Raw genomic sequence first — 27,784 nt, 5'->3', positions numbered from 1 at the left:
TAAGCTTAACATAGAACATTTAATGGAACTGCTAAATTCTGTTAACTATGGGTGTTTTAACATTTGAGATGACATTTTGTAACATATGTCCTTTAATAGGATATCATTGAAGAAATTTGTGACATTGTTTGGACTGCTTAATATTTAAGCATCTCTAAGTATAGTGGCACATATGTAACATAACATTACATAAATTTTTATAAAAATTATCAGTTGGCTATTGATCTCATGTTGCTTGGACTTGAACCTCTGGGCTGAAGCACAAGAAAAAGGCAGATGTCTGGATCTGACAGAAAATGTTTATCATCATAAACAATCCCAATTTTATAACTGAAGGTGAGAATATACCATAAGATCAGCAAAAATGAATTGTCTTTGCCATATGAACTTTAGTTGGGGTGTCTCCCTTATGGCTATGGAGATTATTGGGGCCTCTGATTAATGAATAAGAACTGGTTAAAGTTAACAGGTGGCCACTGTTTTATTTATCAATTGAAGTCTTGTCTAATTTTTTCTCACCCCAAGAGATTTTGTTTAATTAATTTTAGCAACTTTCCACTATTGTGACAAAAATATAAATAAAATATCAGGGTTTTGGTTTTTATAGCCTTCTTGAGGCCAAGAGCACCAAGGTTATGATCCAGGCACCCCAGAGGTATGTTTTTTGGGGGATAGCAAATGGTCCTCATGACCAAATTATAAGTGAGCTGAGAAAATAACTTTGCCTCGGGACATAAGAGCTTTAGTCTCCCCAAGGAATGTGAAAGCTGTCCTGGATCACACCTATCAAAAGAAGTCATCACCTGTTTTGAACTTATAACATGGAAGGTCACAACACCCATTCTCATTGGTTGTCACCAAGAGTGTGTACAGTGCAATTCCAGAGCAAGAGGGTAACAGTTTTGCCTTGGGCTGTCCTGCCCAAGGAACATGAAAATGGCTGTCTTTGTCTAGGAATGGCAATAGATAGGTTTTCTGATGCAAGATTATGAATTTTAGGAATGGAAACTGTTAGGTCTGAGAGAAGGGGGAGGATGGGAGAGAGGGAGAGAGGTAGAAGTCCGTGGGAGGTATGGAGCGGACGGCTGTGAAAGTAGTGGGCAGCGGTGGCTTTATTCCGGGAATGCGGGGAGGGGGCCCCCCTCTGCCGGCCCCAGGCGCAGCCTCTCCACTGCACCCGGGGCCGTGGTTAACACGGGGAGAGGAGACTGGCGCGCTGGCTGCTGGAATCCGGCGATCTCTCTCTGGCGATCTCTCTTGGACACGTGGCATGGGGGAATCTAAATAGCCTAAGCTTAGGGCAGCGCCCCAAGGCCATTAGAGATGCACCAGTATCTCATTAGCGCACAGTTTCTTAAGGATGGGGATATAGGGTTACAGTCAAGTCCATAGGGGGCGGGGGGGAGGAGTTTCTAACTTAGCTGCAGCCTTTTCTGGTTACAGTGTTCTGTCTGGGCCAGCAACTCTTTCATATCCCATCTTATGGTTATTAGGAAAAGGGGCGAAGATTTTTCTCTGTAACTACTTCCTCCTGGCTGAGGGCGCTGTATTGGGGGTCTAGGGGAGTTTGACGGGATGAAGGTTGATGCCCAGGTAGACACTGATGCCAGGTGTTTTAGCCAGGACAACTTCACTGGTGAATGTATGTATGTCAGACTGGAAAAACAAAGAGACATAATGTTATTAGGAGACATGGCACTATTATATTTAAGGACCCAGGTGAGGTAGATAGGAAGGTGACTTTGGTTTTGAGATGGTATTTTATCAGGGTGACGTTGTGGGATTAGGAGGAGTGAAGTTATGAGAGGTGTTTACTCCCCCCATGAAAGCATAAAAATTAAAAGGTAGGTAGGTAAGGCTTGTCTCTGGTATATATGATGTTGGAGTCTGTAGGCAATCGTGTTAGGGGCTTCTGCTATAGAAATGATCATTAATAGAATGTAAGAAATTAAGAATCAAACTGGACAACAAAACATGACAACCTGTGAGTCATAAGGCAGAGATGAGCATCAAAAGGATGGTTAGATCTAGGGCCTGAGTGATGTGAAACCAGAATGGCAGTTTAAAAGGGAATAAAAGCATTTTATGATTTAGGACTGGGACCTGTATAAAAATGGGCCTGTTTGTAAATGGCATAGGTTGACCATCAATACCATGTCATAGAGATTGATTTAATATAGCAACCTGAATACTCAGGAAGAACCCTGTATATATGACCTCTATGTCCACAAATATAGAGAATATCTTACCTGAGACTGTAGTGTGACTTGGAATCTGAGACGGACACCTTAAAGGGGGCTGTTGTTGCCCTGAACCCCCTCAGCCTCCAGCAGCGATTTTTTGTCGGTGACGAATCTGCCAGTGTCGACATTTTCTGTAAGGGCTATTACTTAGGATGACTTACCCACTCTCTGGTGGCTAGGACAGTCCAGTAGCCCTGGAGTAAGGTTTCAAAGAATGCCAGGATGGGGTGTCTTCTGTTGCATTTGAGCGTGGTCCATGGAGGGGGCAGGCAGCTCCACCTTGTGTAGGTTTACCTGTCTCAGAACTCTAAGTGTCACCAGTGTTAAAAATATGAAAAACCATATTAAGATCTCTATAAGGTTTGAAGGTCAAGTTTTGCCTTTTTGCTTGGGATTTGGACTACAGTAGAATTAAGTAAGTATGTAGGAATTTAATATCAGCATTTAAGATTATAAGGCAGGCAGGTTGGTAAAATTATCAGGTGGCCAGCAATAGTGAACAAATGGTAGAAAAACTGTAAGAAAAAAATAGCCTCTCTCGAGTGGAACTGAACTGTAAAAAAAGTTTGGGCAGGGCTGTGAGACTTTGGAAACGTGTAGTGTTAAAGGCAGGTTGAAACACTGAGATCCGTGGCATGCGCCTGGCGCATGTTTGGTTGTCGTGGGGCAGCAGTGGCAGCCTGTGTGCCTGGTGCCGCGGAGGGGCGGGCAGGCAAGGAACGTGTAGAGTGGGCAGGGCGAACGCGGGACACAGTAAGCAGAGAACAGAGGCTTACTGTGACGCGCTAAGCGGCGCAGGGAAATGATATCGTTTTGCTGCGACTGCATAAGGGGGTGGGGGTTGGAGGCCCCAGTGGTGATCCGAGGTGACGCCTGGCGCCAGACCAATGGGAGCTGCGGCTCGCGTTCCATCCCCCGGAGGGGAGGGGCAACGGCTGAGGCGGGCGGCAGAGACGGTGGCAGGGGCAGTCAGAGGCACGGCTTGCTTGCTGCGCGGAGCCCCGCGCGTGGGGCGGGGCGAGTAGTACGCTGTGGCCACGGGAGAGGCACAGCGTGAAGTTAGGCGGGCTCTGGTCTGAAAGGCTCACGGGCTGTGCCAGACCCAGGTGCGCTGTGAAAGCGACAGCTCCTGGGTGGCTACGGCAGGCAGGGTATGGCGCAGGAACACTGCAGGACGCTGCGGCTGTGCGGCTGCACGGGTGGTGAAACAGGAAATGGGCTGGGCTGGAGGCCAAAGCCACAGGGCCCACAGAATTGGAATGCAATGTGAGAGCGAAAAGAAAGGAAAAAAAAGGCTGTTTTTAAAATCTAAAGCAGTTTTATGTGAATCTCTGGTCTCATTGTCTGGTCTCATTTAACCTCGGCAGAACGGCGGTGGCGGATGGGCTGGTGTAAAGTTGGAAACAAAGGAAACTATAATGTGGGAAGGGCCGCGGCTCGTGCCCAGAGCTGCTGCGCTGGCGAAAGAAAGGGAGCTATAACGTGGTTGCAGGGGGGAGGGAGAGGCGCCGGCGCCGGGCGTGGAGGAGCCGGGCGCGGGACCCCCCCTGGGGTGACTAGGCCTCGCGGGCCACGCGGGAGACCGTCCCATGACTGTGGGACCAGCGGCACCGAGGCTGCGCGCGGGAGCTATAACGCGGTGGGAGGGGGGGGGGGAGAGGAGCCGCGCTGGGAAAGAAAGAGCTGCTTTAAAAGTTTTGTAAGGGGATTACTCACCAGAGTGGTAGTGGATTTGTGACTGTAGAAGTGAAGAAGTTTGACCAGCAGGGGACTATAAAACAAAACTGGAAAAATTATAGTCTCTCACCTGCCGCTGAGTCACAGGGCACCATCTGTTAGGTCTGAGAGAAGGGAGAGGAGGAGAGAGAGAGGGAGAGAGGAAGAAGTCCGTGGAAGGAGTGGAGTGGACGGCCATGAAAGTAGTGGGCAGCGGTGGCTTTATTCTGGGAATGTGGGGAGGGGGCCCCCCTCCGCCGGCCCCGGGTGCAGCCTCTCCACTGTACCCGGGGCCGTGGTTAACACGGGGAGAGGAGACTGGCGCGCTGGCTGCTGGAATCTAGCGATCTCTCTTTTGTGACCTCTCTCTCTCTAGCAATCTCTCTCGGACACGTGGTGTGGGGGAATCTAAATAGCCTAAGCTTAGGGCAGCGCCCCAAGGCCATTAGAGATGCACCGGTATCTCATTGGCGCACAGGTTCTTAAGGATGGGGATATAGGGTTACAGTCAAGTCCATGGGGGGGGGAGTTTCTAACTTAGCTGCAGCCTTTTCTGGTTACAGTGTTCCGTCTGGGCCAGCAACTCTTTCAGAAACAAAATCTTGGATGGCAGCTCACTTGTGATGAATGAGGAGGGTCAGTGTTGCATGTAGATTAGCAGCAGCAAATAAACAGGTTCCAGTGGAAGGAAAGATGGTTTGTAGCCAGGAGAGCTTGAATTGGGAGTGACTCCCACGAAGTAACATGGTCTGTCAATCCAATCCACAGTACCAAAATGTTAGAGTTTTCTTGCACAATAGAAAAGCAAAGTGTACAAAAAGAAAAGAACAAGTTTATTGAGGACATGGAAAGGAGCACACAACCCATGGCAGTTGGGCTATCTCCTTTGACCAGATACAGAAAGGTAGAGGGTTGTATGACTTCTGATTGGAAGTAGCACATGGGATGTGTTAATGACATTTGAAGAACTGATTGAAAGTCTCTTTGTGTGAAAATAGGAAAGGGAGCGAGCTGCAATTAGGGCTGAAGAAGAAAAAGAAATTGGTAAGCATTTCCAATTTGGCCTTCTGCCATGTTAGACCACAGCCATAATTGTACAGTAAATTATACTAGAGCAAGAATTTTCAGGTAGAATGTCCTAAAAGGACCTTCTCCTACCATGGAGGTGCTCCAATCACAGCCAGCATGTAAACAGTCCTGGGTGCCACTGTCTATAAGCCCAGGCTGACCAGCCTGGGGACACACAGATGGTACACTTTGTAGACTGGTCATAAGGGTCAGTAGGTGGTAAAGTCAGATTATTAGAATGAAAGAGAGAAAGAAACAGTGCAAGCACTTCTGATTTTATTGCATACATGGTGTGCACTCACTATCTGACCATGGTCCAAAAACAGTTCCTTAGTGGAGAATGGAAAACATTGGGAAGCTCTCAGAATTAGCTGATAGAGGGTTGCCAGGAGAGCTGGATGGAGGGAACTGAGAGAAGGGTTCCTGCAGGTTCAAGGAGGGTCTGTCTGTAGCAGCAGCACTGCAGTGGGGGTGGCAGACTGGAGCGGAGACTGGGCGGAGCCTCTCCCACCCAAGGGGGAATCCAAGGCTGGCCCTGCCCCCACCAATTTCCCCTCTCCCTACCTTGGGCGCTTCAGCCAGAAAACCCAACTTTCCCAGCCCCTAGTGCAGGGGCCCAGTGTTGTTGCTAGGCATAAGGGGATTCCCTCTTCTGCCCCGCTGACATTGTTTTCAGCCTGTAGTTATGGGGTCAAGGAGGTCCTTAAATATTTAGTGGATGGACCCTGCTGCTCATAGAGTATGGGAGCTGCCACCAGTGCAGGCTTCATGAAGCAGCTCTGGGAATGTATATCTAGTTTTCGGTAACTGGGCAGGAAACAAACTAGCAGGAACCACAAAATGATGAGTTTCAGCCAAGGACTAGCATGGGGGTGACAGAATGCAGGTCACTACCACAGATGCACTCCACCCTGGAGCTTCTCCAGCATTTGTTGTTGGTAGTTTCCTTGATCCTGGCCATTCTTTGAGGAGGGAGATGGAATCTCAGTGTGGTTTTAATTTGCATTGCTCTAATGAGTAATGATGATGACTGTTTTTTCAGGTATTTATTTGCCATTTGTATTTCTTCATCTGAAAATTGTGTATTCATCTCAGATGCCCATTTTTGGATTGGATCCTTGAATTTTTGGGGTCTGATTTTTTTCATTCTTTATATATTTTAGACAGAAGTTCTTTGTCTGAGATACAGTTAACTAAGATTTTTTTCCCAGTTTGTAGGTTTTCTTTTCACTATCATAGAGATTTCTTTTAATGTGCAGAAACTTTTAATAAGACATGATTCCAGTTGTTGATTCTGGAAAATATTTCTGGTGTGGTTTGATTCCTGTTCATGAATTCTCTACCTAGCCCTATGTCTTCAAGGTTTTTATCCAACTTGTCTTCCAATAAATTTAGTGTTTCTGTTTTAATATTCAGATCTTTGATCCATTTAGATTTTAATTTAGTACACTGTGATAGGCATGGGTCTAGTCTTAGTTTTCGGCATATGGAGAGCCAGTTTTTCCAACACCATTTATTAAAGAGAATGTTGTACTTCCAGTGAACATTTTTGGCCCCTTTATCAAAGATAAGGTGGTTGAGTGTGTTTGTAGTTGTGGTTGTATCTTCTAATTTATTCCATTGATCTTCAGCTCGGTTTTTATTCCAGTACCATGTTGATTTTACTACAGTTGCTTTATAGTACAACTTCAAGTCAGGGACTATGATGCCTCCTGCCTTGCCTTTGCTGCTTAGAACTGTCATTGCTATTCTAGGTCTCTTCTGGTTCCAGATGAATTTTAGGAGTGATTTCTCTAGATCTATGAGGTATGTGGATGGTATTTTTATTGGGATTGTATTGTATCTGTGCAACAGTTTTGAGAAAATGACCATTTTCACAATATTTACTCTTCCTATCCATGAGCAAGGGATGTTTTTCCATTTTCTGATAATACCTTCATTTTTCAGTGTATTATAATTTTCCCTATATAGCTCTTTCATGAGAATCATTCCTAAATATTTCATTTTTTTGGTTGCCAGTGTGAAGGGTGTGACTTATCTTATTTCTCTATCTCTAATCTTGTTGTTAGTGTATAGAAATTTTATGGATTTTTGAGTATTGATTTTGTATCCAGCTACAATCCTGAATTTATTTATTACATCTAGGAGTCTTTCAATGGAGTTTTGGGGGGCTTCTATGCAGAGTATCATGTCATGTGCAAATATTGATAATTTAACTTCCTATTTTCCTAACTTAGGGTTAGGGTTAGGGTTAGCTCCCGAGGATGCCCAGGTCGACCACGGTAATCCAGCACTGCTATGTTCCACATATCAGCACACAGAGATGAGCAGCCAGAACAAGGAGACTCCAACCTGGCACAGCAGCACAGGGATGGGCCCAGGTCTGTCCTCTGCTTACCCATCATGTCCTGCTTCCACTGGGTCACAGCCCTCACCATTCTGTACCTCCCTCTGGCTCCAAGCTGTTTCCAGCAGAGGGCTGGGCCTGGATTTGGGACTGGGGAATACACAGAGGAGAGAATGGGACTGCAGGCAGAAGCCGAGCACTGGGCAGGCTGTGTGTGTAGAGTGTGGCCAGCATACTCCAGATGCACAGTTGCCTCAGGGACAGGCTGGCCTCACAAATGAAGAATCGGACCACCAGAGGCAGTGTGGCCTACAAGCAGGACAACTGTAGGACCAGCAATGTGACCAGACTGATTCCAGCTGGCACCTAAACCAGGCCAGCAACCGATGCCCCAGATGGCTCTCTGCCTAAGACCCACAGGCTGAGAGCTCACAGTCCAACCACTGCTAGGACCAGACCTTCCATTTTCCTTGCATTTTTCTGCCAAGGACAAGAATGCATTGCCCTCGGCTTTGTCACAAGGGGGCAGCACAAACCATGGATCCTGCTTTGACCACCTTGCATCCCATGCTGAGGACCTAACATCAAATCCAAAGCCTGGGCCAGTACTATTCTTCCCCTCATCTTCAGTTTCTACTTACTTGTGGCTTCTACATTCTCCCCACAAACTGCACTCTCCCAGATCACCCTGGGACTCTCCTTTATCCTCCTCTAACAAGGAAGCAAAGGCTCACTTTCTCTGGGAGTCCACTTGGTGCTTTGAGGAACTTAGGGAGGAAGACTTAGCCTCTTGCACTATAAGCTTACTATAAACACCATTCCCTCTCCCAGTTTCAAGCTACCTCAAGGCAGAGCCTATGTTGGACCCGGCTTGCATTGCAGATCTGCTATGAAATGGACTACACCAGTGATGGCTCATCTAGCTGGAGTGCTGGTTTGGAGAACTCTGTGATTGCTGCAGCTCCCCAAGCCACATAGCTGCAGCAATGGGAGAAGAAAAGTGCAGGCCTGAGGACCTCACTCTGTCCATGGCCTTGTGAGGGAACTTCTCTCTGGTCCTGGGCATTCAGCAGTTGTGCAGCCATCAGATGTGACAGTGTGCATAGGAAGGGCAGGGTGTGTTGAGAGGAAAATGCTCTTTGTTCTCTGGAACAGCTCCAGGGTGATCAGATCACTGAGGCTGAACACAAAGGATTCCTCCCCTGTCTTGGCTGTACTTGAGGAAGCCCTTCCATGTTTGCCTTAGTGGAACAGCAAGCAGCATAGGAGGTATGGCTAGAGAAGAGGACCATTGCTACTGGTATCACCAGACACTGGTGACACAGGGCTCCACTGCTCCTGGTGGGGAAGGGCAACTGAGATGCCCTGCTCATCCAGGTGAAGGAAGTTGCTTGTTGACCCCATCATTTGGTGCATCTTCTCACAGAGGAGTCTTCTCTGAAGTATAGTCCACCTCCAAACTGCTACCTGAATGAATGGAGTGAATCTTACATAGGCAGGTGGTAGACCAGCCCATTCCTTGGCACCAGGTTTCCCCTGATGATTCCTTGGTCACTTGGGCATGGCTATCTTACACATCCTGGCAAGCATAGGGTGAATACTTTGTGGGGCCACAAGGTGCATTTTGCATAGTTGACAATGTGATTCCCAGTGATGAGCTGATTGATTTCTGCAGAATCATCACATGCATGCAGATCTAAACCCCAAGTAGCATCCTTATCACTCCCTGCTTGTGTTACTCGCAATGAACTAGTGCTGTCAGGAAGCATAGGGAAGATAAGGTGGTGGGCACAATGTGGAGCACTTTCATACAATCAAATAGACCTGTGTTTGACAAAACTGTGGGCCTGGAAGGTGGAATACTGAACAAAAATTGCAAGCAGCATAATGAAATGATAGCACAACTCTGTTATGGTTTGTTCAGATAGTCCCCCCACCCCAAGACTCATGCAACCATAGATAGAGGTAGCTGAATCTAAAAATTGTGATTGGTTCATTGTCCAGCACTGGGATTGGCAGTGTGAGGGATGTGCCTGCCAAGAAGCAGATAACTGGCATCCCATGTAAGGGAGGCAGGGAGGTGAACTTTCCCTCTTTGGTCTTTTTGCTCTTGTCATTTGCAGCTCTCATGAACAGCTACCCCTCAGTCATGCCACCTTATCTTGGAGCCAGCTGACTTTGGGCTGAAACCTCCAAAAACTATAAGCTAAATAAACCCGTCTTTCCCTAATTTGGGAACATCATCATATGTAGAAAGCAGTGATATAGGTAGTAGAGAGCCATACATTTGCAGTGGAAGTTCCATAATATAAGTGGAAGAGGTATAGAAGTAAATCAGGTTAGAATCTTCTTCTGGGGAAGTAGAGACAGGAACAGCCCAGTGTTAGACGATACAAATAGCCTGCTGTGGTGTGCATGCTCTGCACCACAGCAGGCTATTTGTATCATTGAAAGCTCTGAAAAGTTTGCCATCACTGGAATTGGCCGAAGGATAGTAACAAAAAATGAACTGTATGTGATATATTTAGCTATGTAAAATATATAAGCAGCCCTTCCAAATCACATCAATAAAAAATAAATTCTTGGGTGACCAGCCAACAAGGGACGCAGCAGGATGGCACTATTGCAAATTGCAGAGAGAACCAGGACTTTGGGGGAGGCAGGAAGGTGAGAAAGTGGAGGCCTCTGAAGCTGGGGCAGGAGCAAGGGAAAGATTCCGCCACAAGAGAGCACTCCAGGCAGAGGGCACCACACACACTCCAGCACCAGGCGGCCTAGGCCTGGGCAGAACATGTTAGGGTGGATGGAGGAGCCCCTGCCTTGCAGGGAGGTTGGCTGTGGGGCTCTGAAGACTACAGCAGCAGATGGAAACTTTTCCATTTCCAGTTCATGAGGACTTCAGGGAGGCTTCCAGAGGGCACAGACACTGCTCTCAGAAGAGAAATGTGGTCAGGAACTCCAAAGGCTTCACAGAGGCACTAGCTTGCATCCTCACCCAAAAGTAAGTGAATAAACAGTCTTCCTGGCTGCTGAATGGATAAAGGGTGACAGTGACAGCACCAGGGGCTGGCAGTGGAGACAAGCTAGCCACTTCAGAGAAGGACATGGCGAGTATGTGTAAAGAATGAGAACACGTGGTCTGCTCCGCTAGGTACCAACAATCTCCACACCCAGTGGGTTACTTACTTGGCATCCCAGGGCTGCCCAAGCACCAGGCTCAGTTAACAGAATTCTGTGAAGTGGGGATGGGGAATGAATACCAACAGGACCCAGCCCTGCACTCAAGTAAACCAGTCTCTGGAGTCAGGAACCAGCCACAGATTGAATAAAAAGGGGTGATGGACAAAGGAGAGAGGAAGAAAAAGGAAAAGAGGATTGATGAGGACCATAAAAGTTGTCAGAATTACTTTATCTTTAGCGATAAATATTACTCAATTTAAAATAAATCTGAGTATCACAGACGATGTAGTCAATGTTACAACATTCTTCGATGTGAACTAAAATTTGTGAATTCCTTTTTTAAACTTTTAAACATTTTTTCTTGAGATTGTCTTACTAAGCTACTAATTTTTCCAGGAAGAGCTTGAATTTGTGATCTTCCAGCTTCAGATTCACAGCATGCTGGGATGACAGGTGTTGCCACCACACCTATCTTGAAAATCTGCTAACTATAAAAGTCTCAAGATGCCCAAACTCTCTAGGACCTCAGAATTAGCTCCAGAAAAGCATCTTGTCACAGCTCTGGTACTAGTTCAGGACCCACCTTCACCACCTACCTCTGGCCCATCATAAAGCACCACCTTAGGAGTTTAGGCCACTTCCAGCCTTTTGGCCCCACAGGGGCCCCTTTGTTCCTTTGGTGCTCAGTTTGGTCCTGTCACTCTGCAGTTTAGGTTACTGGTCTCCTTGTCACAGCCTGTGGAATCCACGTGGAACACCAAGGCAGAACCAGGACTGCACAGCTCTGGCTAGGCTCTGAGCCTCATATTTGGGATTTACTGTCTGTCATCTTTGGCTCTTGCCTAAATTCACTGGTCTTAAAAAGGAGCCATCCTAATGATCATCTGCCATTCTGTGTCAGCCACGGGGGAGAGAGCTGTGCTGGTGGGCAGGACTGACTCAGGCTTGCTTCACAAAGTGGGTTGTGATAGCAGAAGTAGGCATGGATCACACAAGCAGACACTAAGACAAGTTGTGGAAAATGGCATTCAAGAAACAATGGGCAGTATATGAATCCAAAGAAGGGAGCTGAGGTCCATCATAAGAGTTGGGGGATATTTTCTGAAACATTATCATGGGAACTGAGATTGCACTGAGCAGAAGTACCATATGTAATCTCCCCAGGTGACCAAGTTCATGCATAGTTTAAGGAATGGAAAAGAGGATAGACACAGAGGAATAAAGAGGGAGGGATGGATGACAATAGGCTGTGCTAGGTCTTGTGCATTAGAACAAAGACTGTGTTAACTTTCCATCATTGTTACAAACTGCCTCAGATAATCGACATACTAAGGCAAAAGGTTCACTGTATCATGGTTTCAGAGGCTGAGTCCATAGTCACTGGGCCCCGTTGTTTTGGGCCTGAGGTGGCCCAGTGCACCATGACAGAAAAGTGTGGTGGAGGTCTGCTCACGACATGGTGGCTGGGGAGCAAAGAAACAGAAAGGGGCTGGTATGCTCCACACAACCTAACTTCACACAGCTCAACCCCACTTCTTAGAAGTCCCACCACCCTTCGATTGTGCCATGGGCTGAGGACCAAGCCTTTAACACATGAGACTTTAAGGGACATTTCAGACCCAAGTCATAGCAATCTCAAGCAATGAGAGACCAAGGAGAGTGTTTCTTATAGAAGCGACATGTTGTCGATGCAATGGTAATGATGGTGATGCTGGTGATTGTGGCGGTCCGCTTCCCGAGGTATGAAGGAGCCAGAGAAAATAATTTGGAAAAAAATTATTTATTAAAGCACAGGCCTGGCGACGCAGCCTCCAGTAGCCAATATGGAATGCTGCGCGCCTAACAGCTAAAGGACAGGGTTTTTATCCTGTAAAACCGCAAACATTTGCTGGTCTCAAAATGCAGGGGGTGTTTTCGTGGCGCACTACAGAACAGGAACATGGCGGCTACATTTCTTGGGAAGAGCAAGGTTCAAGTAAGGGTTGGGCTAACAAGCAAGTTTAGATTAGGCAAACATCCTCTGGGGAAGGCACATCCTGCAAACAAGCAAGTTATCCTGCAAACAAGCAAGTTTAGATTAGGAAGACATCCTGTTCTACTCTTAGAGTTACCTTTGATTTTTCTCTAGCCTCCAGGGAGACTTATGAGGGAGTTTTTCTTTAATATATAGGTTACAACAGTGATGTGACAGTGATGATGGTGATGGTGGTGGTACCGATAAGACAAGAATGAGAGTGATAAGGGGGGATGAAAACACAGTAATCATGATGGCAAGGATGATGTGCTCCTTGAGATGCTGATGAGAATAGTCTTGAGGAGGAGGCTCTTAGCAGTGCCTTCGTGGAGGCAGAAAGAGGAAGACCACCCAGGAAACTAAAGGTGTGAGGCTGAAAGCAATACAGGATTTGGAGTGTGACATAGCTGTGTGTTACTATTTCTTGCTATGTAGCCTGGGGAAATTAATTAATCTCATGTTCACTTCAATTTCTTCATCTTCTGTAGTGTTTCTGAGAACAAATAATGTGCATAAAAGTTTCTGCACCAATGAGTGACTATGTCCATTCTCCGCACTTCATCCTTGCCAAGTATGCACGCATCCAGGTGTGAATGATGAGTGTGCTGTGGGTGGAGATTTCTCCTGCTGCTCCGCTCCTGGCCCTGGTCAGGTGATGTGACCAGTTGCTGAGAGACACTGTATCACTGCCAGAATCCCCAGAGCTGCTTCTATCATCCTGGATGACTTGGTAGTCATGTCTGTTGGCTGCTGGAGGGAGAAGCTGAGTGATTGGAGCTCCTGCTGGGGGAATGTGTGACCTCGCAACCACCTGCTGCCCACTCTTTGAGCCCTGAGCCTCCTTCTGGTGCCACAGTGAGTAAATCTTGTCCTAATACTGATCTGGGAGGAACAGCAACAGGAACTGTATGTACGGTACAGCTGGTTCTTAGTGACCCTAAGCCCCCTTGAAATGCCATCTTAGTCAAGGCACCTGACCTCTTTCAGCCTCCGTTTCCCACCTTCCTTCCCTCGTCCCCTCTCTGCAGAGCAGTGTGGGCTTTGTGAGATACTGAGCCTGGTGCCTTCACAATGAGTACATCATAAGTGATGTTACCCTGGGGCAGGGGAGGGCTGAGAGCTTGTTCTTCTGCAGTTTAAACACGTTTATAACACACACACACACACACACACACACACACACACACACACACACACAGAGTTTCAGTTTATATCCAGCTTCCTAGAAGGCTCCAGCATCTTGAGACTGTGAAGGTGCCATGAAAAACAAGATTAGATTTCCAAAAGGGGCATTCGCCCTGTGTGGCTCCTGTGTCAGTCCGTACACTGTCGAGCTGGAACCTACACAGTACATGGCTGTCTGGACTCGGGGGAGGGGGTGAGAGTGGGGATGAGCAGTCATCAGCAGCTGAGCGTGACCCCCTGGGGAGAGTCAGTGTCCCTGCTGCTCCATGCCCTGCAAATGCAACCTATCCACTCTGGGCTGGCCCTGGGCACACCACATGCTCATTCTGGACGGAGGCCAATCTGGGGCAGGTGAGGAAGGGCAGGCAGGAAAGAGTGGTCTGTTCCCTCCGAGATTGCTTTATGTACTTTTCAGTCATAAACTGGTTCTCAGCAGAAGGCAAGCTGTTTATTGCACTTAGGTCATTCATCCCAGAGTTAAGCCTCTCCACTTCCCACGGAGCTTGTGCTTGTCACTGCTGTTGCAGACTATCAGAAGGATTCAGCTCTTGGCCACAATTTTACTCATGGATTTTCATTAACAGGTTTCCTTTTCTCAGGGAGTCTGCATTCAAAGACAAGGGCCTGCAGGACTGTTCTGCAGAGCTAGACACTGGAGGGCACCAGGACCCCACCCAACATGTCTGTGCGGAGGCCTCTGCCCTCTTGTGGGCCTGGGGCCAGTTAGACTTGCATCGGAGTTTACAGAAGCACTAGGGAATACTTGAGGAGTGTGGGTGGAGCAGCAAAAGCAGGAGGCAGATTCTGTGGCCTGACATAGTGGTTCGCCCAGAGGGAGATGAGCATCCTCAGAACCACTCTTCAGGACTTCACTGTAATGCATCGCCAGATGAGGCTAGGTAGCTCTGGACAGGGCAGAAGCATACATCAGAAGGCAAGGAGTGTGGGGATCCTTGGAAGAGCAGGGCTATTTCCACAACTCTGAAAAGAAGGTAGAGCTCATTCCAGGAGGGGCTTATGGATGGGAAGAAGGCATCTCAGGCAAACTCCCCGCTAATTTTCCCTGTGAGTGAGCTCAGGGTGGCTCCACTTTTTCATGCCTTATCCATCCTACTGTGTTCCAGAGCTCTGAGGGCAGAGCCAGCCTAGGCAGCACATAGGAAAAAGACTTTCTTGTGGTGAGCTCCCGTCACCATGGGGGACCACTCTACCTCCTCAGACAGGTTTATGGTCACCACAGGCCCTTGGAGGGGACACAGAGGTCCAGAGGAGCTAAGTAATTGGTCAAGACCACACACAGGAGGTAGAGCCATATTTCTTCTGAAGACCAGGGAGGACAATACCACCATGCATTGAGACAAAGGAGGTGGGCAGGAAGTGGTCCAGAAGCCCATTGCCAATGGACCAGGTTGGTGCTGAATTTCATATCCTGACAAGATCCAGGCAGTATCCATTCATGTGTCAAGGCCTAGGGTTTCAAATCCGTCTCCTTCTGACCCTAAGCATTTTCTGCTCATTCTCAGAAAGCTTACCCTGAAATCACTACCCCATAGAGTGGTCAGTCTGCCAGGGTTGAAGGTGGCTGGTGGGCCGAAGTATTCTTTGTGGGCACAGCCAGTTTCAAAGTGATGGCAAGGAGGTCTGTTAGCAGGGTGAACCTGAGGCCCAGAGGGACTAAATGTGGAGAGGGACAATATTTGTTAGGCATGTACCTCGGGCTCTACAAACCTAGTGCCACTAAGTTTGTTATGTGCACATTAAAGTTGATCCAAACAAAATAGAGAATAGAATAGGGATTCTCAGAGCCTTAGAAGTGGGGAGAATGAGAGAGGATGCTTAATAAGTAGAGGAATACTGTGAAGGAGGGATAGCTTCCAGTGTTCTTTAGTACCATCAGGTAAATATGGTTGACGGCATTTAATTGAATATTTCAAATTAGCTAACTGAAAAGATTTCTAATGCTCCCAACACAAAGAAATGGTAAATGTTTGAGGTGATCCATATGCCAAGTATTCTGCTCTGATGATTACTCTGCATACATGAAACGTCGCAGTTTACCCTGTAAATCTGTTCAATTACTAATGTCAATTTTTAAAACTCGATTAATAAAAAATCCCTGAATTTTTGCCATGTCTCCATTGCTGTCAGTTTGGACAGTACCATCTTTCCCAGATCAGGAAACTAACACAGAGAAATGAACAAGCCTTTCCAAGGCCCCAAGCCAGCACAGTGCGGGGTGTGGAGGGCTATTGTAAACCCAAATATCGAGTTCAGGCACCCAAGTATTGTAATCCTCTTTCTAGTTTTCCTCACAATCCAAAAAGTTATATTTGTAATCCCATTGAGACGTTATTGGAATCCTAACAAGTTAATTCCAATCTACCACCACCAATGCAACCCAAGGTGAGAGCAAACACACTAAGATGTGTTTCAAGTTAAGGGAAGCCAAGGGGTCCTAAATCCAATCCCAAAGAGGATATGCAGACAAAGGCCTGGACCCTAGGCCTCTCCCAAAATTTATTATCTTGTGAAGAAGGGGGGTGGCTAAGGGATGAGTGACAGTTAGGACGGTGGGAATAATAGGAGTAATTGAGCAGGCTGGCCAGGTGCAAGAATGGCTTCTCTGTAAATTGCAGAGATAAAGATATGCAGGTGAGTCAATTTACATAATCCAATTAAGTAACAGTGGACTTGTTTTGAGAGACTGTTGCTTTGGTTTCTAAAATGCAAACTCTTGTGTCCTGGGGAATCATAGCCTCTTACCTTGAGGCTCCCACCCAGCTGACATTCCCCTAGCTATTTGCTCTAACTTCCCCTGTGCTCATATCCTGTATGTATTCTGTATTGTATGGAGAACACTATGTGAGGAAACAGGACTGACTGTTGGCTTTAGAGATTACATATTACACCTTGGCTAGCCTTATTTGCAATGCTTAATGCCAATTGAGAGAGGGGAAATATCCTAGCCAGCTATTTACATATCAGTGTAAGGAAACGAGTCTCCAAATAATCAAAGTCACAGTAATTGTTTTGCATTCAGAGGGAGTCACTGGAGTTGTCTCCCACAGAGGGTGAGAGCTCCATTGAGCCAAAACCCAAGGTGGTATCAGCCACCTGGGTGGGGGTGGGGGGCTCACCAGAGTACATCACCCCACAATCAACTTGTCCCATGTGCCTAGGAATCTGTTGTGCACTTACCTCTTCCCTTGCATTCCTCTCCACCAGGTCCTATGCATCCCCCTGCCATGCCTCCTCTTCCTCAGGGGCAGAGTGATTCCCACCACACAGGAAACCCATACAAGGCAGCTGATGGTTTGTGGCTGCAGAGAGCTCGCACATGGAGCCCTGAGTGGGACACACATGTGACTATACACATGCAGGCATGTGAGCATCTGCACACACACACACACACACACACACACACACACACACACACAGAGTAGGGGTGGCCAGGTTTGGGCCTGTGAGGAGGAATGAATGTGCCCAGGCTCTTTCAGAACAGCCTCATTTTCTGAGACCCCAGCAGGCCTGCAGCCTGGCGGGTCCATGGTCCAGCAAACCTTGCTCACTGGTGGCTGCTGCTTCCATCTGGCCGGCAGCCTGGAACCCAGACTAATGGAACGAGCCTTCATTGTGCACTGCCTGCAAGCCAGTCTCACCACTGTGGGTAGCTCAGGGCTCAGTGTCCCTGAGGAGTAATGCGGCTCGTATGTGCACAGCCACAGGTGCAGAGAAGTATGAACACAGCAGCCATGTCGGAACTCAATTTCACACTGTTATTTTTATTTTTGTTGAAGCAGTCCTTCCTAAGGCCCAGCCTGGCATCTCTGCAGAAAAGGAGCACCACCAGGACCCCTGAGGGACAAGTCAGCACACCAGACAGGCACAAAACAGACCACCTGCAGCCTGCCACCCCTGCTGGAAACATGGGGAGCAAGCTGGTACCGTGTTCCCAGTGTACCACAGCCTGGCTGACTCCGTTCCAGTCTCTCAACAAGACATCTTTCCTGTCCCAGGAAACTAGCAACACATCCCAGGGCCTCAGGGACACGAGGGCACCCATCTCGATGCTCCGCTGGCTCTTGCTTCCCTCAAGCCTCCTGGCTGCAGCCACGCTGGCCCTGAGTCCCCTGCTGCTAGTGACCATCCTGCGGAGCCAGCAGCCGCGGCATCAGCCCCACTACCTGCTGCTAGCCAATATCCTGCTTTCAGATCTCGCCTACATTGTCTTCCACACACTCATCTCCTCCAGCAAGCTGGGTGGCTGGGAGCTGGGCCGCATCCTCTGCGGCATTCTCAGGGATGGCGTCTTCGTCGTCTATCTCAGCACCATCCTGTCCTTCACAGCCACTGTGCTGCATGCCTACCTGGCGGTCACTCATCCTCTGCAGTACCTCTCCTTTTTGTCTGGAAGGGTCACAAGGAAGACACTGGCCCTTATCTGGCTGGTGGCCTGTTTCTTCCCCACATTTCTCCTTTGGTTTGCCAAGCGGCAGGATGCCAATCTGGAGGTACAAGGGGCCATGTGCACCCTGCCTCTGAACCTGGACATCAAGCAGAATCATGGCTCCCTGGTCACAGTCACCCACACCTGCACCCTGTGTGTCCTCTTTCTTTGTGCAGCTGTCATTACCTACTGCTTCTGGAGGATTTATGTAGAGGCCAGGCCTTCAGGCGTCTGCACTCAAGGCTACTCCCGAGCCAGGGGCACCCTGTTCATCCACATGGTGCTGATCACACTCTATGTGGTTGCAGGTGTGGTGTTCTCCCTGGACGTCATACTGACCAAGTACCACCACCTCAGTGCCAGCACTCACACATGGCTCCTGGCAGCCAACAGTGAGATATTCATGATGCTGCCCCGTGCCATGCTCCCATACCTGTATATGCTCCGATACAGTCAACTGCTAGGGGTGATCCGGAGGCACTTCTCATCCAGGAGGCAGGGGAACATCTGCACCATTTCCCAGGGCTACCAAGCCTACAATTTGGCAGGATGATGTCAAAAATTATATGTCAAAGCACATTCCACTCTTTAGGGGGAGCTCAAGGGATGATTTTTAAATGTCAGTAGTTGTTAGTCAGAGAAAGCTATCTTTTTTTTTTTTTTTTTTTTTTTTTTGTCTTTTTCGTTTTTATTGGTACCAGGGATCGAACTCACGACTGCCTGCTTGCAAGGCAGGCGCTTATGCCGCTGAGCTAAATCCCCTGCCCCGAGAAAGCTATCTTGTAATAAAAACTCAGCTTTAGAATAAAAGCAAGTAAAGGTTATCCAACCAGGTACGTTGGATAGTGAAGATATAAATAAAGATATAGATATCATCCCTTATAGAGGGCAGCAGCAAGATCAGTTCTAAGGGGGCAAGGCCTTGACTGGTGACCCTGCGTGGCTTCTTCACGAGCTTCACTGCTAACAAACACAGAAGCCAGAACATTCTGTGAGCTAAAACCTGGAGAGATCTCAGGCAGATCTGTAGATTCCTGAGATTTAGGCCTCTGCTCAGGCAGCTGCTCAGGGTAAGGGAGTGCCAAGAGGACCTGCGCAGGACTTGCTTAAGTGGGAAGTGTCACAGAGACACCACTATAGAACTGGAATTGCAAAGTATTATCCTCAGCACAAGCAAAGATATAAGACATTGAAAGGGTTTTGGCCGAGGCGGGATACTGTAGCCTGTAAAGCCAAAGAGCTCCTATCTCCCCCTCCCTTAGGAATCTGCTCCTGGTGCCAAAGACCAATGGGCTACCTGTGCATCCCTAATGGCCCCCTTAGGTTCCACCCCAAGCCAAGGCTACTTATGTGCCTCACTCCACGTGTTCCACGGAAAGATTGCAGGCCCAGGTGTGGAGATGCCACGCCCCAGGGTGTTGGGGGTATCTCTCCCCACATTCCCAGAATAAAGGTTATATTTCATACTTCTTATCTTTTCAGCTGCCGCCGGTCCCCTCCCCCCCACCAGTTCTATCAGACATCAGGCCTGATAGAGAGCAGCAGCAAGAGAGCTTGACTGCATAAGTGGTTCTGTGCAGAGGAAGGACGATCTTTGAGAATTCTTAAATAAGAACTACCTTGCAAGCAAGGTCAGGGAAGGTCTCACTGTACTTCAGGGATCAAAAAACTGTTTTCTGTGGTTGGCATGTGTCTCCCAGAGGATCTGAGCTTCAACTCAGAACCCAGAGAATTTGCACCATAAAAGAACCTTCAAACAATAGCACATAGTCAAAACTCACAAAACCATTCAAGAAAATAATTTTCTGTGAATAACAGCAAGAAGAAGCACTAAGACTATAGCATTGCACCATATCTCCTTGAATTTTCAGAACCTAAGCCAGGGGTGGTGGCCCAGCTGTCACCCCAGCACTCTGGCTGGCTGAAATAGGAGGACTGCAACTTCAAGCCTAGCCTGGGCAACTTAGTGAGACTAGGTTTCAAAATAAAGAATAAAAAGGGCTGAATGTAGCTCAGTGCTAAAGGTGAAGGCTCAATCAACACACCTCCACCAATGCTCATATGTTATAAGACATGAAAATTACACTAAAATATCAGGAAAAACAAAACAGCAACGTGTATTTTAAATATGCAGATCTGAGAAATAAATAGAACTGATTTTAAATAACTAATCAGATTTGGAAAAGAATTAAATAGGACTTCTAGGAATAAAATGCATAATAATTAGAATTGGAAAACGTGAATTGCACTTAATATACATTCGACAGCATATGAGAAACAAGAGGGAGATCTTACAAAGTGGGAAACAAGTCCAGATAAATTACGACAATGCAGCCCAGAGATGAGCAATACAAAAGAGGGATTCAGAGACACTGAAGTAAAAGCAGGAAAGGCTTAGCACGACTTCTCATTTGAGAATTCAACAGAGAAAATGCAGAAGGACAACTATCTGGAAGAGATTACAGTTGATAATTTTTTCAGAATTGGCAAAACATATCAGATCTACAAATCCAACAATCTACAAGTAAGATAACAAAGAATTCATCTGAGAGGCCAAGCACAAGCAGCATATATTTAAAGTAGGCAGAGACAAAGACAAGGAGACATCACCTAACAGGTAGCTGAATTCCCCAAGATCTGTGACGACCAAAAGCAATGGTAATAATGGTGTCAATGTGCTGAGAGAAAAATGGCCATCAACCTAGAATTCTATGTATAAGAAATTATCTTTTCAGAAGGTAGGCTACAATGTAACATAAAAATGAAATAAAATGTCCTAACAATACACATCGTTTTTATTTCAAAAAGAAAACAATAAAAACAATGATACAGAATTTCAAAATAATAGGTTAATATATTGTGTAATTTTATCTTCAAAGTAGTTGCTCAGATTATAAAATATAGGTAGGCAAAAATGATCAAACAATATAAGCACAAACCATTCTTTCTGTTGAACCAATAGAGATTAGTAGTGTAATTACCAAATCTATCATATATGTAGTATATATTTTCTTCTTCCTTCTCGCTTTTCTTCTTTTCCTATCCCAGGTGTTCTTTCCCTTTGAATACTTTCTTCCCTTTTCACTTTCACTATATCCACTGTACATTTTGAAACATTTTATTCTTGTAGTTTTTTACACTAGGGAGATAATAGGATGTTCACACATGTGAGTCTGGTTTACTTCACTTATAATTATGGACTCTAGTTGCATCCACTTGCCTATAGAAGTCTTGAAATTATCCACTTTTTATAACTAAGTAGTACTCCATTGTATAATATATCACAACTTTGTTTTATCCATTCCACAGTGGATGGTCATTCGGAGAGTTTCTAAGACTTAGATATTACAAATTGTGCTATTATAAACATAGACGCACATATGTCACTGTGGTATGATGTTTTTAATTATTCTCGGCAAATACCCCGAAGCGGAGTAGCTGGATTGAATGGAAACTCCACTCCTAGTTTTCTTGGATTTTACCAGTGTGCACTCCCACAGACGGTGGAGAAGGGTTCCCTTTTCCCCTACAGTCCCTCCAACATTTGTTGTTGGCTGATTTCTTCATCTTGGTCATTCTTTCTAGAGTAAGATGGAATCACAGTGTTGTTTTAATTTGCATCTCTCAAATGACCAGTGATGTTGAACATTTTTTCATGTATTTATTTGCCATTCATATTGGATGTTCATTTTGGACTGGGTCTTTGAATTTGGGAGCCTGATTTTTATCAGTTCTTTGTATGTTCTCAATAGAAGTCCTTTGCCTGAGGAATAATTGACTAAGGTTGTTCCCTAACTTGTAGGTTTTCTTTTCACTCTGTTGGATTATTGTTCTGATGTGCAAAAATTTTTTAATAAGATTAGATCCCAGTTGTTGATTCTAGGAAGTGTTTCCCACACACTTTGGTTTTTATTCATTAACTCTCTGCCTACCCCTATGTCTTCAAGATTTTTGGCTACTTTGTCTTCCAGTAGAGTTAGTGTTTCTGTTTTGATATTTAGATCTTTGATCCATTTGACTTTAGTTTACTGCATGGTGGTAGACATAGGTCTAGTTTTAGTCTTCAGCATGTTGAAAGCCGATTTTACTAGCAATGTTTATCTTTTTTCCAGTGAAGATATTTGACCAGTTTGTCAAAGATAAGGTGACTGAGTGTCTTTATAGTTGTGTGTGTATCTTCTATTGTGCTCCATTGATCTCCAGGTTCTTTTTATTTTCGGCCAATACTGTGCGGATTTTATCACTGTATCTTTGTAGTATAATTTCAAGCTGGGGATGTGTTGCCTCCTGCCTTGCCTTTGTTGCCCAGGATTGCCTTTGATATTCTAGATCTTTTCTGTTCGCGAGCAATTTTAATAACTTTCAGAAAACTTTAAAAGATATATGTCGAGTAGAAGAAAATAATCTGAGGTAGAAAATTTGAAATGTAGGAGGAAATAGAAAAACCTGGAAAATGATTAAACCTGAACAACCATTATCTACCTGGTAAGTGCTATACAAAAGCAATACAAATGTTGAACTTAGCAGTTTAGCGGAGAAAATGTACTGTGCAACCACGACACGCATGGGAGTGTAGTCAAGCATTATGAGGTCTGGGAGCACCGCGAGAGAGGGGGTGCTGACCTAAGATTTTGTTAAGCATGCCTGTTACAACAACTGAGGTAACCATGAGCAAGCTAAACAAAAAGAAGGTAACTTTCTGAATAGTCTCTAAGGATTAAATGAAATGAGTAAGAGAAAACAAGTCATCCAAAACAAGGAAAGTAAAAATGTGCAGAGAATCCAAGACAAATAAAAAGCAAGAAATCATATAATCCAAACAACAAATTTGAATGAACTAAAACAATACATTTAAAAGGACTAAAATTTGATAATGAAAAGACAAATGTCTGTCAGTTTTCTTTTGAATCAGATATCAGAGGTTACTCTTCAAATGACAGAATGTTTGGAAGTAAAAATATAGACTCGAAGTAGATAAAAGGTATATAAAGCAAATCTCACTAAATGAAGGCTAATAGAAATGACAAAATAAACTTTAAAGGAAAATATTTCCAGAGTAGGTGGGGCTGTGGTGAATAAGGAACACTTCTCCACTGTTGGAGACTGTAGAGTGATATTTCTACTGTGGAGATTTCCCAAAAAGCTAGGATTGGAGGTTCCATTCCATCCAGAAAATACCCCATTTGGGTATTTTCCCAGAAGAACTGAACACGTCATGCCACAGTGATATATGTGCACCCATGTTTATAGCTGTACAAATTGTAATAGCTAAATCTTGGAAACAACCCAAATGCCCATTAGCTGTGGAATGGATAAAAAAAATCTGTATTTTTATACAGTGAGATATTACTCAGCCATAGAAAAGGATAATCCTGAGGCTTTTATAGGTAAATGGATGCAATTTGAGACCACACTCATAGGTGATGTAAATCAGACTTGCACGTGTAAATATCAAATTGTCTCTCTAGTGTGAAAAATTTGAAAGAGTAAATAAGATCCAAAATGTAGCATAGATATTGTGAAAATGAAAAGGAAAGAAAGTGCTTGAAAGGAAAGAACAACTGGGATAGGGGAAAGGAGAAAAGGAACAAGAGAAAAGATTATAAATATATGTATATATAATATATATGTGTATATAATATATAATATATTACAAGATAAGTAACTATACTTCTAATCTCTGTTCATTCATCAGAAAGAACAGTTTGTGATTTCCCTGATTGTTTGACCATTTTTATGCCTAAATCTTGTAATCTGAATAACTATTTCCATATAACAATATACAATATATTAACTAATGTTAATTTCGTATTATTTTGTTTTGAAATTCTGTATCATGTTTTTTATTCTTTTTGCTGTTGTTTTGCTTTTAAAATTGAAAAAATGCCAGAATAAAGATATTTGCTATAAATTAAGTACATGAGCCAATTTATCAAAAGATAAAAAGTTAACACATACAGTACAAAAGGCTGACACTGTATAATGCAAAGTATCATAATTGTGAGAAAAATTAAAACAGAGAAGAATTTTAAACCTAATGATGAACAGAAAATAAGGATATAATATTTTAATGAACACTGCTAGCAACCTTGACTAGTGGACACATGTAAAATATGACTCTGGACAGCCTGCCTGAAATTTTAGGAATAATTGACAACACACTGTGCCACAAAGCAAGTCTAAGTTACATTATCTGAGTACATTTTAATTAAGCTGGGAGTAAATAAGAAAGTGCTAATTAAAATACGGTTGGAAATGTAAAAATCACTCTCTTACGCAATGAGTAGAAAAAAGACTAATCATGGAAATAAAATATTCAGAATTGAATAATAAAAAGTTATATATCAAAATGTATAATTTGTTGCAGGCAGAATTTTTAGGAATGTCCATGTATTTTCTAACCCAAAAGAAAATAATTTTGGGGGCTGGGGATTTAGCTCAGTGGCATAAATGTCTGCCTTGCAACAGGTGGTCGTCAGTTCGATCCCTGGTACTGATTAAAAAAAAAAAGAGTTTTTTTTTTTTAAAAAGAAAATAATTGTCAAAATAAATGAACTGGGATCCAAATTAAGAAATTGGAAAAGTAACTTTGGGTGTCAGTCAGTCAGTAACTTTGGCTGTGATGGCAAGGTGGCAGAGGCAGTCCCGACCCTGCAGAGGGGTGTTCACTCACAAGGGTCCTTGTGATGTGGAAGGGGGGGCGCTCCAGGAGATGAGGAAAGCCAGTGAGAGGCTGGGAGACAGGCCAAGCTGCTGCACTGCAGGCCATGAAGACCCAGAGGAACTGCTGGCCAAGAAGAGCTGGCTGCCTCTCCACGCTGGGAAAGGAAGGAGACAGATTTTCCCCTAGAGCGTCAAAGGGACACAGCCCTGCCAAATCTGTGACTTTAACTGAGTAAGACACATTCTGTACTACTCATCTTCAGAATCTTACCATCACATATAGGTATTTTAACCCATCACGGTTTTTGATAATTTGGTACAATAGCAAGAAGAAACTAACCCAGTGACCTGGTTTGTTTGCTTTTCTGCCCCCCACATGTCACATCTACCAGCAGGGTAACTTGGCCTTGTTCATATGCAGCAGCAAGCTTTCAAGAAAGCAGAAACATCAGTGCTTTGGAACAGGCACATGCACGATTGCATTCGCTGGGTTTTGGAGCAAGAACAGCTGAAGAGAGGCAACAATGGAGCACAGATCTCACCAGCCGGAAGATCCAAAGCCAGGACTGGGGATGCCACTGAGAGGCAGAGCACTTGTCTAGCCTGCATAAGACCCGGGATTCCATCCCTAGAACCACAAAGTGAAAGGAAACAGAAAGTCAGTGGTAAGACGGGAAGCTGTGGGGAAGGGATATACTAGCCTTTTTCACACACACAGAAAATGTCAGGATGCTAGTGCAGGAGCAGTCAGGTGCACAGAATGAAACAGAATACACAGAAATGTTTCAAAGCATATTCAAGCAGGTTAACTAAGCTGCTGTCCTTTGACCAAACTCCCATCCAACTTTTTGCCTTGAGATGTGAGACAAGAGCTCTGCAGGCCCTCGTTTGCTGCTGGTGTCCTGGCCAGCTCTGCCGAAAAAAGATGAGGAGGAGGGCATGAGACAGCTGAGACACTGGCCTTCCCCCGCCGTGCCCCTTCATAATATGCACTGCCTCTGCAGCAGCACTGTGCCTCACAGGCGTGGCTGGGCCAAGTCCCACTGCGGTACAAGGAGCAGCTTCAGTTTCCCTCTGCCCTCTCATTCGGCCCAGCATGCTCCTGTCAGGTGCTGATGCCCTCCTCAGACCCAAGCCAGGCTCGGGTCTCACCACCTGCAGACTCAGTTCCAAGGCTGCCTTCTCCCTTGACTTCAGAGGCCAGCAGAAGCCCATGCTAGTTTTCCTGTGCTTCTGACTGACTGAATACCAATCAGGGTTCCTATGATTCCTGCCTGATGTTTGATTCATTTGCTAGAGAGACTCACAGAAGTCAGAGAAACCTGTTCATTGGTTCACTGGCAAGTGCACCCCAAGTGATACAGAGGGAGATGGGAGAAGACAAGGTGCGGTGCAGTAGTGCCAACTTCCACACCCTCGCTGGTGCACCCAACTCCAGCCTTCCCTGTGCTCAGCCATCCTGCAGAAGCTCCCTGACCTTGCTCTTGTTGGGTTTTGTGAAAGTTGTTACACAGACAGGGCTGGCTGAATCGCTGATCCTTGGTAATGAGCTCATCTTTCCACCCCTCACCCTTACCCAGAGACAGGGGAGGGCACTGAAAGTCCCAATTATCTAATGCCACCTTGATCTTTTCTGTGACCATCCCATCCTGAAGCTGCCTGAGAGCTGCCAGCCATTGGTCATCTTGTTTACAAGATACTTACAAGACTCTTACTCCTTTGAAGATGTCAAGGATTTTAAGAGGCGTATGCCAGATGTAAGGAGAAAGACCAAATATATACTTCACACTGTCACACCAGCATCAGCAGTCCTTCCTAAAGGTCCTGGCTTCAGTACCGAGAAGCCTTTCTCTTAGCCTCTAGGTTCTAGTAAGCCCAACCACTTCCCTTTGTTCTGCAGTCCTTGGAGAATAATCGCGTCTCTAAGGTTATTCTTTCTGTGTTACTCTTCCAGGGTCCCCTCTCACATGCTTAAATGTGTTCAAAAAGATATTATACTCGTTTCATTGATTAAAATTATTAGTGTAGTTTTGTTTTTATAATCATCCCTGGTGAATCAATTAAATTAAATGGATGGAGAGCATGGAGATGATATACAGGCAATAGGTAGATAGATAATAGAAAAACAAACACAAAGACAAAATGGTGATGATGAAAAGATAGATAGATAAAGATAGAAGGATGAGTAGATAATAAAGGCATCATTCCACATCATGAAGAAACAATAATATATTCAATCAATCACCTAGGATACCTAGGGATATATAGATTAAAAGCTAATTTCAGATTAATTAAATATTTAAACATAAAACATCATAAAAGCTATAATTTGTATATTCTCATAGCATGAAGTTTTTTAAATATCTGAACACAAGCTCTTATAAGAAAATGTTAATTGACTTATCTGCGTAAAGCTATAATATTCCACAGAAGAAAAAGGTATTCTAAATAAAAAAGACTGGCCAATAATTGTGGCAAATATTTGTTACTGATACCGACAAGTGCTAACTTCAGGTGCTGAATGGCAATGACATGGAGCATAGGGCAGAGCAAAACTGTGCACATCACCAGCCGACAAGCAAAGGAGAGAGGGAGAGAAGATAGTAGATCCCGTCATACCTTTCAAAAGCACAGCTCTGCATGAGGCTCCTTCTCCTTAGGTTTTGTCACCTCCTGAGATTATCATTCTGGGACCAAGCTTTTAATACATAGACCTTGGAGAGACATTTAGTATGCAAACTATACCACCTGATTGAAAATTATCAAAGAACACACACATAGTCCACAAGGAAGCCAGCAGCTGTGGTGTATAAACATGAATGAATAGATGGTCGGTCCCACAGTTTGGACTTTGAATGTCCTTCACTGGCCCATTGCGCTATTGGAGGTAGTGGGACCTTTGGAGGTGGAGCCTAGTTAGT

General features: G+C 45.2%; 1 protein-coding gene across 1 annotated transcript; it reads left to right on the top strand.

Annotated features, from left to right (window-relative positions):
• Positions 1-17,534: 17,534 nt before the first annotated feature.
• On the top strand, positions 17,535-19,696 carry LOC100729217 (probable G-protein coupled receptor 148). The gene has a single exon (XM_003478638.2). The coding sequence runs from the start codon at positions 17,680-17,682 to the stop codon at positions 18,751-18,753; it is 1,074 nt and encodes a 357-aa protein (XP_003478686.1). The 5' UTR covers positions 17,535-17,679; the 3' UTR covers positions 18,754-19,696.
• Positions 19,697-27,784: the final 8,088 nt, after the last annotated feature.

This window comes from Cavia porcellus, unplaced genomic scaffold (genome assembly GCF_034190915.1).
Source record: "Cavia porcellus strain 051 isolate PalLab524CR breed Dunkin Hartley unplaced genomic scaffold, mCavPor4.1 scaffold_12, whole genome shotgun sequence".
NCBI lineage: Eukaryota > Metazoa > Chordata > Mammalia > Rodentia > Caviidae > Cavia > Cavia porcellus.
The sequence above is the reverse complement of the archived record's forward strand: the minus strand, read 5'-3'. Positions and strand labels throughout refer to the sequence as shown.